We start from the raw sequence: 14,211 nt of genomic DNA on the forward strand, positions 1-14,211 counted from the left end.
TTACACTATATCATAGAGATGACAGAATCAGTGCATTCACCTAAAAAAGGTCCTCAGTAGCCTTATATTAAAAATCATATACGTTTAATCCATGAAAGCAAGTAAGATGTATTGTAAGGTCTGCTTTTTTTTTTTTTATAGTTTGTATGATTGTAAAACATCCAGGCCTGCAGAAAGATGTCGACTACATCAGCACCTCATACTGCAGGACTGTGGAGAAGCACCTTCATCATAGATCAGGGAGTGTGTAGTATTAACTCAGTGAACCCTAATAAACACCTTGACGTAAATAACTCATTATATTATTCTGGAAAAGTACTAAAAATGAAAACATATTTATCTAGTGATATTCTGTGTCTGATTTACAATACTTCTGCTTTCCAGCAGGAAAACTATCAGGCATGCAGACTGTTTAGCTATTTTATATTATTGTAATTGACTTGCCTGTAATAACCTTGTACCAATATTTCATTTTCAATGGGCAGGATTGTTCAGATGCAGATGCTCTGTATTGTACTCTGTCAGCAGTGTTGGGGTAATTACTGTTAAAACGTAATATATTAGACTTTGTTTCTTGAGAAAAAAGTAATAATATTAGCATTACATATTAGTTCATTCAAATGTAACGCGTTACATTCCTTCCTTTTGCCCAGAGAAACAATGTGACTCATCTCCATAGTCTGGTAATGCGTGTTTTAAATGTGTGCCAAACAAATAAACTTAAGCCATGGGTTACATTAGTTCTCAGGTCAGTAGTTTAGAAAACTGAAAATGAATCCGGCTGGACGATATTAGCTTACTTTCCCACACATTTATTAAATCGGCAACGTCATTACAAAGGCTCAGCAATAATACAAAACATAGTATGCCGGTAGTCTGCTATAAACTGTCACAATTAAAACGGTGAATACAAATCAAATGGACAACACTGTAAAATCATACATATTTCAATTTACTAGCTTCATTATAACCATTCGCAAAACTAACAGCACTTAATACTTTAATTCAAATAACCTTTCAATATATATCAACGTAGAAATTAAAAGGGACACATCTAACCCATACCAAAAAATTTACAAGGAAGAAAACTTGGCAAAGTTTTATGGTCACTGTTGTCTGTATTCAACTACATGAACCTTTGTGAATCCAAACTTACTGTTATAAATGAAGAAGGCAATTAGCCGCGTCAAAAGACTGACAAGTGTCTTCTGCAAGTGATTGGCTGTGTTAAAAAAATGATTGACAAGAATGTCCTGAAAAGTGATTGGCTGCATAAAAATGATTGACAGTTACTCATCGACCAATGCCAGCGTTTTGAATCGTGTATGGGCGTGGCTTGTCCGGAGAAGGAGTTGGGGCTGTATTCAGAACCACATTCTACCCGTACTATACCTACTACATACTAAAATCTCAGTAATGTTTAAATGTTGGTATGTAGTACATGTAGTACACACACATATATTCACATATATACACTCACCTAAAGGATTATTAGGAACACCATACTAATACTGTGTTTGACCCCCTTTCGCCTTCAGAACTGCCTTAATTCTACGTGGCATTGATTCAACAAGGTGCTGAAAGCATTCTTTAGAAATGTTGGCCCATATTGATAGGATAGCATCTTGCAGTTGATGGAGATTTGTGGGATGCACATCCAGGGCACGAAGCTCCCGTTCCACCACATCCCAAAGATGCTCTATTGGGTTGAGATCTGGTGACTGTGGGGGCCAGTTTAGTACAGTGAACTCATTGTCATGTTCAAGAAACCAATTTGAAATGATTGGACCTTTGTGACATGGTGCATTATCCTGCTGGAAGTAGCCATCAGAGGATGGGTACATGGTGGTCATAAAGGGATGGACATGGTCAGAAACAATGCTCAGGTAGGCCGTGGCATTTAAACGATGCCCAATTGGCACTAAGGGGCCTAAAGTGTGCCAAGAAAACATCCCCCACACCATTACACCACCACCACCAGCCTGCACAGTGGTAACAAGGCATGATGGATCCATGTTCTCATTCTGTTTACGCCAAATTCTGACTCTACCATCTGAATGTCTCAACAGAAATCGAGACTCATCAGACCAGGCAACATTTTTCCAGTCTTCAACTGTCCAATTTTGGTGAGCTTGTGCAAATTGTAGCCTCTTTTTCCTATTTGTAGTGGAGATGAGTGGTACCCGGTGGGGTCTTCTGCTGTTGTAGCCCATCCGCCTCAAGGTTGTACGTGTTGTGGCTTCACAAATGCTTTGCTGCATACCTCGGTTGTAACGAGTGGTTATTTCAGTCAAAGTTGCTCTTCTATCAGCTTGAATCAGTCGGCCCATTCTCCTCTGACTTCTAGCATCAACAAGGCATTTTCGCCCACAGGACTGCCGCATACTGGATGTTTTTCCCTTTTCACACCATTCTTTGTAAACCCTAGAAATGGTTGTGCGTGAAAATCCCAGTAACTGAGCAGATTGTGAAATACTCAGACCGGCCCGTCTGGCACCAACAACCATGCCACGCTCAAAATTGCTTAAATCACCTTTCTTTCCCATTCAGACATTCAGTTTGGAGTTCAGGAGATTGTCTTGACCAGGACCACACCCCTAAATGCATTGAAGCAACTGCCATGTGATTGGTTGGTTAGATAATTGCATTAATGAGAAATTGAACAGGTGTTCCTAATAATCCTTTAGGTGAGTGTATATACACATATATACATATATATATAAACATATATATATATACATACATGAATACAAGCCCACTGCATGGAAGTATTTTTTTAAATGAACATTTCCCTTACCTTTATCTACTATTGTTAAAAGGTTTGTTAGCATATTATCTACAAAGCAGAAACAAGTTACTGTTTGACTCAACGCGAAAACACGTCATCCAATGAACCCTTTTCTAAATAATAATTAGTTTTTTAAAAGCTGTCACAGAGTGCTTTGAAAATGGTCAAGGCCAAATTAAGCCTCTGGCTTCTAAGTGACTCATACCAGTAAAAGCTTCCGTCTGCAGTGAGAGATGAGCCTCCCAGTCTGAAGGCACGTTCCTGACCGTGCCAACTGGCGATGGTGTCTGGTAGTGCCTGTGATACAGGGAAGTACAGTCCACTGGGGATGACCAGTTGCTGGCCAGGCAGCTGCAGGTTCACTTGACTACCGGTGATTTAGATAATGTGGATGTCTACAGGTCTGCTAAGGTGTGGCAGGTTAAATAGGACCTGGGATGTTCAAATTGATGTGTAACAGAGAAACATGCCATTAACTGCATAGAACGGTATTCTCAGTTTTCCAATATTGCTCCCAGAAAAGGATAATGTTTTATAAACTCAGTGTGTAGGCGTACATTTGTCAACAGTAAAACACAAAACCGTTGTTTATGATAAATCTGCATGTGAGCTTACAACTGAAGTACCTAAATGTTTATTTTTTTATTTTTAACCTGGTCTTAAATGATCATAGCCAGTTGGAAACTGAAAAGACTGCATTTCTAATTTCAAGCACATACATATATTATGCTCTGGGTGCAAAAGCAGAGGTAACAGATTAATAATTGTAGCTTCTCAATCGAAGTCTTTATTCTACTGATTTGTTTTTATCACTTTCAGCTCTAGATGAAAATGTAAGTTAATGCTAATATATCAGAATGGGGACTGAAATGACAATACAAATGACACAAGCTTTATACTTTAATACTGCTACATGCTATGGCATTAACAGTTTTCTATTTAGAAATCCAGGAAAGAAGCACAGTTGGAAGGTCTAGCTATCCAATTCGGGAGTTTAAAGTGATCTCGGAAGATTGCTGTCAGTGCTGATGAACATAAAAACAACAGTTTTGATCAGTGATTCCTTCTGTGGATGGTGTACACAGCGAGGCGATACGCAGCGCAGCAGAGATTAATACCGCCTTAGTGAAACTGGAGGTATGATTTACCAGGCCTTATTCACCAAATTGTAAAAAGAGCCATGTACTTTATGAAAGCAAGAACTATTAATGCATGCAGTTCAATGACTCCCACATATCAATAGATCATTTAAAATCTGCCGCAGCACCGGGCCTTTAATTATTTTTTTCATAGTAATCATCACTGGCACTAGCATTTGTTATAAAAAACTAAAGCTAAGTTTCAGTATCCATGTCCTCTGCTGCAAAAGAAGGTTGCATGCACTCAAAAAATAAACTTTTGTATAGTGTTGTGAAGTACTGAATAATAAATAATAATAATATTATTATTATTATTAATAATAATAACACTAATAATAATAAATACTGATCTATACAACCACTGCAGAACCTGCTTGATCAGTTCTCCATTTGCAAATTGTAATATGGCCTAAGCAATATGGCCCAACCAAGAGAACTAGAGGGATTCAGAAGAAGCCTTTTCGAGAAGTCTGAGAAGTCTTAAAAACACAGAATATGAGCTTTCCCTTTGCCTGGGATTTATCAACTACAAAAAAGCATTTTATTAAATCTATACGAATTAAGTCATTAGGCAAATGCATAGAATCAGAATCCACCAAAACACTGACAAAGTCAAGCTCTGGAAAGGAGAGACAAGCTCTCCAAAACTCTCCACAAGCAACACTCAAAGAAGTGTTCAAGATAAAAAGAAATTAACACCATCTGAGCTCTACTAAACTGTACTCTAAGGAAGGGATCTACACTCAAAGGGATTACCACAAAATCAACAAGGCACAGACCAAATTAATCAACTTGGCAGTGTGGCTGGAAGTTATTTCAAACCCTAATTGTAATTGTAAATGTAATTTATCACATGCAAATGCTACATTCAAACTGTGTACCAGCTTCCACTAGGAGACTACCTCAACTCCAAACAACTACATATTTTTACATAGTTTTAATGAAGGTCCTGTTTCACTATTGATTCTTTTGTTTTGTTTTTTAACTTTCTGATCAATATTATCACTAGCTGTAGGTAACGTATATCTTCATGCCCATGTGGAGAATTATAATATCTGTAAAAATGTACTGGCTCCATTTCAAACGATGGCTGACCTTAGTGAAAGCTCTGTCAAACTTTAATGATCATTTCAAGTAATTAGCACTAAGGATCCCAGAACTTTTATGATCCAAAGCATGCCCGTAACTTGTGCTAAGAATTCCTGACCTTAGACTGACAAATCACCATGTGCTGAACAGTGACTGGTGAACTACTGTGTTACACAGTGGTAATGCTTTTAATTGCTTGTCTGGTATCAAACTTTGACTTAGAAATCTATATCACCTGATATCAAATTGTAACACTTAATGACCATTTTTAGTTCTATTATTCAATATGAATGTGATTGTGTGCTGGAATACCTAGCAACACAAAATACCAACTAAGTTTATTTAATATGCTGTTACAGATTAATTAAATCGCATTAACCCACCTCTCCACATGTATTTACTGTGAAGGAATTAACTTTTCATCTGGAACAATCTTACAGTTATTGCATTTTAAAATCCCATCCAAATCTCATTCCTTTTGCTCCATCACTAGTGATTTTTAACAACAGCATATTTTTTCGTCTTGCTTCTCACTCTGGATGAGGTGTCCTGTAACACGCAGTGAGCTGATAAGAGACTACTTTAGGGGACTGGTGTGTGTTTATTTCATAACAGTTCATTAGGAAACACATTACCTTATTTGTTTAAAATTAAAAGACAATTATTCTTAAAAATAATTTCAATCAAAATTCTATTTGTCTGCCACTACACCAATTTTGAGTGAACAAATGACAAGCTGTCTTTTAGGTTATAAAGACAGCTATAGACACATAGTAAGACCTCTTAATGATTTAAAACACGTTTGGTTCAATTTTGCCGTCATGAAAAACTCAAATAAAACCATTACATTGTATGCATCTCCCAGCACCTGAAACTACAGATCCCACACAGTCACCTGTCATACTCTTGCTTACTCTAATCTTTTCTTGCAGCATGCTGCTCTTTTCCTACTTTCCATTATCAATTCATTTCCATTGATTTAATCATCCCCAGAACATTTGAACACGGATGATGCACTGTTGCCTCGTGGTGCTAAATCGCAAACTGACTAGGAATCAATAATCCCTCAAAAGATTGTACTCAGATGTAATGCTGAACTGAAAATGGGAAAAAAAAGAAAAAAAAGAAAAATAAACCACCTATGAAGTGGCACAATGAAAAGGCCGTGCACCTCAGTCCGGAGTCTATGTCATCTAAGACGGCTTGGGTCATATGCTGTAGAGCTCAGGTGTGTTGTACAGGATTCCAAAACTATAAAGACAAAGCTGCAAACTTAATGCAAACAATGCTATGCTGACAGCATTTCAACACAGGCAGCTAACTGGTTGCCACATTGTACGTATCACACTCCAGAAGATTGTGCAGAGTTTACTGCTCCTGTAGTCCTCTGTATAGGATACGGCACAGAAGCGGATGCTCATTTGACATGCCAGGTTGGAAGCAAGACCAGGCGGGCAAACTCTGTGACAGACTGGGAGCAGCAAACAGTGAAACACGTTGTGAATACAAACCATATGTCTGGTGTGACAGCCATTACGAAGGAGATCAAAGACCACAGACACAAGTGTATCCATTATACATAGGGAATGGTATGCGCAAGGGTTTTATGGCAGTAAAGCAATGATGGCTGCAGCCTGGTGTTCCCCTGACCGTGCAGTGTAGGATGGCAGTGTGCCAGCGTGGACTTTCTCATGGGTTTTGCACTAATGACACTAATGGCAACTATGACCAGTATCAATGTGGGCAAAAATACTCTTCCAGCATTGACGGCCCAAACATCCACTGACACAATACCACATCATGTCACAGACTAGCAGTGCATCACAGTTGTTCATGGAGATTAACAGTGAACAGTGAGGTCTGACTTAATCCCAACCACCTAGGGAATTAACTGGACTGGGAAACAAGAGAAAGATCGCAGAGACAAACTTCTCTTGTTGCAAGAAGTAATGACGCTTTGGTCGACTGTCCACGTAATGTCTACAGGGCCCAGCAGTCATTAAGATCTGCATACTTTCAGAGACATTATAAACAGCTGTCTTTCATCATTTGTCCTGCGTTTCTGACAGTTTTAGTCATAAAGAGTGCAAAAATACATAGTGCATATAGTATACATTCATTTTACAGCAAAACGGGGGTAATTTATACAAAGAAAACCTGTGTATTGATGTTTCACAAAGGCTCATCTCTGGCAAGAAGCACCCAGCTTTCTTTACCGTGAAAACTCTCTCCTTCTATATGACTATTATCCACTTCAAGGAGGCAAAGCTGATGGCATCACACTGTGATCAGAGCCTGACGCGCAACAGCCTCCTTCAAAAACACAGGTGACCTTTGCATATCTTCACACAGAGAGGTCACTTCATGGCAGTAATTAAATAATTTTGTTGGGGCATTCTGGCAAGAGATAAATGAAGCAACAGCTAACAGAAAATGGCACATTCTCTGTCAGTGCATTATTGGACACAGTAGGGGGCAGTTTTTGTGATGGGAGATCAAATATTTTTCCAGCCAGCTAGTGCAGCACAGTAGTTTTCCCCGGTGAGTAAAAATCAAACAGTGGGGGTTCACATTGCTTCCGCTTCAAAGCCCTGTCTGCATCTACAGCAAACTTGCAGCAGCACACACAACACCCCCTACAGGTGTCAGAGAGGTAGTGCGCTACATGGCCCTTGTATTTAAAAAGATTTCCCAAGCACGACACGTCTATCCAAATGTTGCTCTACAAGCCAATTCTAGAAATGACACACTTCAGGGTTTCCATGGCAGTGTTGACAGCAACGTTTCAATGTTAAGCTGCTCTCTACTCCTTGTGGGAGAATTTCCAAATCATTTGAATAACCCTCTATGTTTGAGATGAATCACAAGGAACAGAGTCACTTATTCTTTTCAGCGTACACCATTGTGAAAAGAACAATTATTTAATAATGGGGAGAAATAATAATGATCTGGTGTATAGGAACAGCTGACTATGAGGGAAGGGTTATATTAGCTTAAAATTACATCACTTTAAAAATACTATGACTGCAAAGTGCTGAAATCAAGTCAGCTAGCGAAGAGTGTGTGGATCATCAATCATTAGTGAAGTGCTACCCTGATCACAGAATCCCACAGGCAGCTCCATCTCCAAAAGGGCTGAATTAAACATGATGAATAATGTGCTTTCCATTTCACTGAGATGTTTACCACTGCAGACAAAAAAGCCACCTGGTGAGGGACATGTACTTTATAAAATGGGATGATCAGGACAAAATTGTGTAAATAATGAATTTGCACAACCGTAAACATAAAAAACAAAAAGCAAAAAAGCTAAGTGCAACTAGGATAAGATGAAGATAATATAATAACAGAGCAGGGCAAAGATACAGGATGGTTTTTGTGCACAAATGTGGTGTAGTAAACACATCATGCCATGGTCCACTACCCATCTTTAATTTACTCATATGCACCACACTCGCATTGTGTCATTCACCTCATCACCTGACTAGGTCTATTTCTAAAAGGGTGTCACCCTGCCGTTTACCTCTCGGATCTTGTTGCGTTTCTCCTTGACGTCGGGGTCTCCCGGATCACCGTCACGGATGCCCACCAGCTTGGGCATGGGCACGGGGGGCAGCTGCTTGCTGTCCTTCTTCTTGAGATCCTGAGCCACCTTGTTCTTCTCGGTCTGGATCTCGGCCCTCAACTCCTCCCGGGACTTCATGAGCTTCTCCTTGGCCTCCTCCAGCACCCGCTCATGATCGGCACGGATCTTGCTCCTCAAGCTCTCCTCTTCCTCCCTTCAATGAATCAGACAAGTCAATGAGTGACAAAGGTCTAACATACTAGAATTACTACTTGAGCTCAGTACAGAAGGCAAATCACTTTAGTTGTGAAAAAAGGGCAGCGGCTGAGCAGTGCAGTTTTTTGACAGCAGCCAGTAAATAGTGTGTAAAACAGCACTTTATTAAAGGACACGTACATAAGATAGATTTCATGAGAAGTGACAGAAAACACCATCCCCATTTTGAACATCTCTACCTGAAGCCTATCTACCCTTCTGACTAAAACCTACAGAGCCATCAGAAAGAGGAACAGGAAGTGCACGAACAAAAGGCCTGAGATGAAGCCTCTCTCTCACAATGCCAACTCTCAATTTCACCAGGCACAGTGACACGCTGCACTCCAAGAGGACTGAACTACATTAATTTGCTTCCTCTCCATTGAACAGGTCACGGCACAGTTTTGCTTGTTTTTGCTGCACATGTAAATGACCATTACTTTCCAATCCAAAGGGATATACTAGAGTAAATACAGTCTATTCATCACCATGTAATTTGTGTAAATTGGAATCTATGCAGAAGATGAAAATTCATGAGTTTAGTCAGAAGCCCTCGCACGGGTGCCAGATCTGGAGATGCAATCCAAATAGGTATTCTGAAAGAGCACTGTGCTAGCTGCTCTTAACACTCAGGGAATTTGGCATCATATCTGTCAGAAAACAAATGCCAAAACTACTTGTATTGAAAATCATTACGGACATGAAATAATATTTCAGAGGCAACACATCAAAAGACTTTTAAAGCTGCAAGCAGCAAGGCCTGGTAAACCAGAGGAGTCTTCCACACACATTCAGACCGCACTAAGCTAAGGTGAGCTTCGAGCTATTTTTGAGTTCATTAGATGTCTTCAGCGTGTGATGAACGCTTAAAGAAGCCAGACTTCCAAATGCCTCACGGGCAACTCAACAGTCCACATATAATCTGAAGGAACAGCCACCAATCCAGCCCTGGCCAATGGGAAAATGTGAAGCTAAGCCCATACGTATGCCAGTCATAACTTTAAAATTACATGGTACTCTAAGCCTAACTTTAGCCCAGATCAAAATGTAACCATTTCATTTTAGTGCAAAATTGAATTAAAATACTAAAAATAATGCTCTCAAAACAATCTAAATGTAATAACCATTAGACCTTTCACACCTTCACCTGTATCCCAAATTTAAAACTAAATTTACACATTTTGAATTTTACATTACACTCTAGCCCTTACCAATAGCCAACTGTAACCCTAACTTAATAATTTATTTTTCTTTGTTTTTTTTATTGTGAATTGTTTCTTAAACATGTAAATCTTCCCCAATACATTTTGGGGATTTTCTTTTTCTTGTTTGTTTCTTAAACATCCAAAACACTGTAATACATGTAAGGATATTATATAGCCATGCAGCTGTATAATATTTATAATCTCCATAGTGAACTGTGATGATTAACATGATTTGCACCATGTGATTCTTAACAGAAAACAATATATCAGCTGCTTTTATAATCAATACATTGGACATATTTATCAGTTGTTCAAATTATATGATTGGAATATAGTACAATACAAGACAGAAAAATGCAAAAGAAATAAAGAGAATTTTAAACAGTTTCCTGCAGTTTAAAATGTGTTATTCCTCTCAGCTATTTTTACTTTTCTTTGTTCTTGCTTAAGAAAAAGGGCTTAAGCCTTTCAGGGTTATTGAATGATGATTGAGCACTTCAATTATGTTAATAATGCCCACTGTACAGAAGGCTAAATAGGGTCATGCAATCTGATTTCAAGCGCTGAATAACCTGACATGCTCTATCATGGTAAGAAATTGCTGATTACCAAGTACAAAAAAAATAGCAGCTACAATTGCATGTTCTCTAACAAGATATTCTTAACAGAAATTTTTGAATCTGTGAAAACAGAAATGTTTATTTTATTTTACTATATAGTAATGCCTACTAGCTGTTAACCCCCACCCCCAAGTTTAGTTTCATGTTATAGGAACAGTTTCCAGATCCAATTAGGTACAAATCGATATGGTCCAACTTCTCTTTCTGTTCTTTTTCTAATTCGCAGTCCAACATCCGGAACTATGTCTTACAGACTCCCAATATTTCCTGAGAGTTCAGTACACATCCCTGCTGAGGCTTTGGACAAGAAACATTCTGCAGCTGGTCAGTAAAATTCTGACCACCCACCACTGAGTACTGCATATTGAGTATTGAGTTTTGGTGCCTCTCTTTCAGCATGTAGCCTACTGTTTACAACATGGAAAAAAATCTTTCATCGAGCTGTAGAAGTGCCAGCTCAACATGCACTATAATCCATTCCCAAATCAGATCTGAAATTTAGCCTTACATATGCAAATGTTCCGTTACATAATAAAAAAAAAATCTTTCATGGCTTCTCATTTGCCGCCAGCTTTCTACAAGCTAACATTTGATTTTTATTTTTTTTACGCAAGCAACAGACCAACCCCTAAAATCAAAAACACAATTATGATTTAATTAACATCTTCCTTTCTGATGTATACTGAGACACATTTCTAAATTATGTGAGGAGACTAGCTTTCAGTCGGTAGAGTAATCTCTAGAAGAGCTGGCTAGCAAAAACTTCCTTTTGTTATCGCAAATGTTTTCATGTGTAGTAGATTTCCTCTCCGCTCTCCAAAGAGACTGAGGATTAAGGCTGATTATCAGCTCCAGAAATTTTATTCAATGCATGCAAGGGAACAGGCACCTATCACTCATGAAACAATAAAGCAACTCTTAAAGAAAAAGCAGAGGTACAGTCAAATATACAGTACGTCTCATTTCATGTGTGCCCTTCCAATCAATACACCCAATTCCCTGCTTGGAATTGAGCTGGTGCTTCAGTGACATCAATGTGCTCTGGTTCTGCGGGAAAGTGCAACTCCAGGGGAAACCTGTTGGGGAAATGTTGCTGCAGCGTACGTATTTTCTATGTGCTTTAACTTTCACTGCAGCCAATGGATAAGGCTACTGGATCACTCAATCTCAAAAACGTTTTACTTGATTCACATGCTTGATGCTATCCCTAGAGGAGCTTAAAAAAAAACTCCTTGCCCATGGTCCAATATACTCATGCACTATTCCAAAAGCACATCTACTGTCTGTGTACATGGTTAGATCCTCATCAGGGGCCCAATCCAAGGCCTCCCTTATGGTGACTAATTCAGCAGCTTGAGCACCCTCTCCTGCTGAGAGACTCCCGTTAATACTGCATCCCACACTGCTCATTTGCGCTTGTTCATTAACATAAACCCAGGAACAATCTACAAACAGGTCCTGTGACTAAGGGCTCTCCTCTGGTCACCCGAGGCGTGTCCTGTTCAATACATTCACAGGTTCAGCACCTACGACTGTACGCATATTCACATAAAAAGTAATTTAGCACAAGTAATACACTTTACAGCTCTTTTAAAATTGTGGGCTTTTCTAAAGTTAGAATCGCTTGCCTATCCTCATCTGGAATGTTTTTTACAACCTTGTGATATTTCATGTCCTAAATATATTAGCAATGTTTTACCAATCTGAGCTTTCGTTGGATTTGTGCTGATGCCCTGCTGCTTCCAACTCCCTTAAGTACTATGCTAAGTACATCCATGTGCTCTGCTTCTGTCTCGCTAGCGATGAGTACATCATTAACATACTGTCAAATCTCACTATCTTCAGCAACACTGAATCCTTCAATTACCATTGCCAAAGCCTTGTGGAATATGGCCGGGCTGTTGGGAAAACCTTCTGGGACACGAGTCCAGGAGTAGTTTATTCCTAATGGTACAAGCAAACTTCCACTGAGCCTTGCAACGGCGATGCTGCCAATCCCATTGTTATGTAAATGTCAGACGGTCTGACTTGGTGTTTTAAACTGGGCATTTTAAATCCTGGAGGTTCTGTTGGGAAATTAAGTCCATCTGCCCATAAATTAAATATAATGTATAAAGCCAAATTTGGATGTGGAACTCATGGAGCAAGTTAATAGCAGTCGTCAAATTATCAGAAATCATTTTGAAAGTGAATATAATGAATCACTGACGAAGGAAAACACAAAACGGCTCAAAATGATGTATCATATTGGCGATGTCTCCCAGTGGTGGACCATATAAGAATTTTGGACAGTAACCATTCTGAGCAGATACGACTTTCATGATTACTACAGAATGTAGGGTCTAGCTGCTGCATTTATCTGCAAATTTCTCAGGGAAATATTATTCAATTAGAATAAATCAAAATATTGAGTCTTTTATTTACATTGGTTGTCATTAATTATTAAATCAAAAACATTAAATCTTTTTATAAATGTTATAATTCAGCCAACATTTTTTTTCATCTACAATGGTTCTAGTTTTGTTTCTATTATGTTGTGCCAATTTGTATGGTTTTTTTTTCAGAAATCACTGATTAAATCCATTTAGAAAGGTTTTTTTGTGAACCATTTTAATGCATTTCTATTATGTCACACATTTTGGCACTTTTGCAACTCACAAACTCAATTATTTTATTAATACTTTATATTTTATACATTCAGTCTACTTTGCCACTCACATACTCAGTTAATTCATACTACTTGTTTCATTCATACTCACTAGACCATTCATACACACTACTTAATTAAGCCTGTTAACCAACAGTTAATGCTATGTGACTTGGGAACCTCTGTTAATCACACTATTATGATTTTTTCTCTACAGATTTACAGTCATAAACTAAACTACTACAAATACACCCAATAAATGTGGTGATTAGTCAATTACCCTAACCGGACGGTCTAATGGTGCGTTCCATTTACCTTAGAAGTCAGATGTCGGAGCTGGGAATGACGTCACACCAGAGTTGACCACGTTCCAGTACATAAATCAGAAAACCAAGATGGATGCGACCAGGCTAACCTTTGTTGTTAGCAATACCAGTTGATAAAAACACATAAAAAAGCGATATTTTGCACAGATAATGCCGAATTATCATGTCCAAAGATAGAGGTTGGATAGTACTGTGTGCACCACTGAGTTTATTGAGACACAGACAAACAGAAGTGCTAATAAACAATATATTACTACTGTTTCACTTGCTGTTGATGCGCTGAGCAGCCATTTTGGATTATGAAATCAGGGTTGTTGCAGTTCCTCCAAGTTTCCGAGTCAGAACTCCGACTTGAGGGGGCGTTCCAGTTACAATTTCCTACTGGGAACTGGAACCCACCATAACTACAGCAAACCCCCATAGGGGCCACAGACAAAACTAAGCACTGTGCACAACCTGACAATTCCTTTACCTAATCTGAAAAACAGTTTTATGCAGACTCAGGATTCAAGCTGACTATGAGTTCTAGAGATTATATTGAATGAATGCAAAGGAAGGCCCACTTATCACTCTTAAA

At 38.7% G+C, this 14,211-nt stretch overlaps 1 protein-coding gene across 1 annotated transcript in view; it reads right to left on the bottom strand.

Moving 5' to 3' along the window:
• The window catches only part of man1a2 (mannosidase, alpha, class 1A, member 2), a 159,102-nt gene that overhangs the window by 120,927 nt on the left and 23,964 nt on the right, over positions 1-14,211 (bottom strand). The window contains exon 3 of the mRNA XM_066706520.1: positions 8,540-8,795. Within this exon, the coding sequence (XP_066562617.1) occupies positions 8,540-8,795 (256 nt within the window). The remainder of the gene's footprint in view (positions 1-8,539; positions 8,796-14,211) is intronic.

The sequence above is a fragment of the Amia ocellicauda genome, chromosome 6, assembly GCF_036373705.1.
Source record: "Amia ocellicauda isolate fAmiCal2 chromosome 6, fAmiCal2.hap1, whole genome shotgun sequence".
Taxonomy (NCBI): domain Eukaryota; kingdom Metazoa; phylum Chordata; class Actinopteri; order Amiiformes; family Amiidae; genus Amia; species Amia ocellicauda.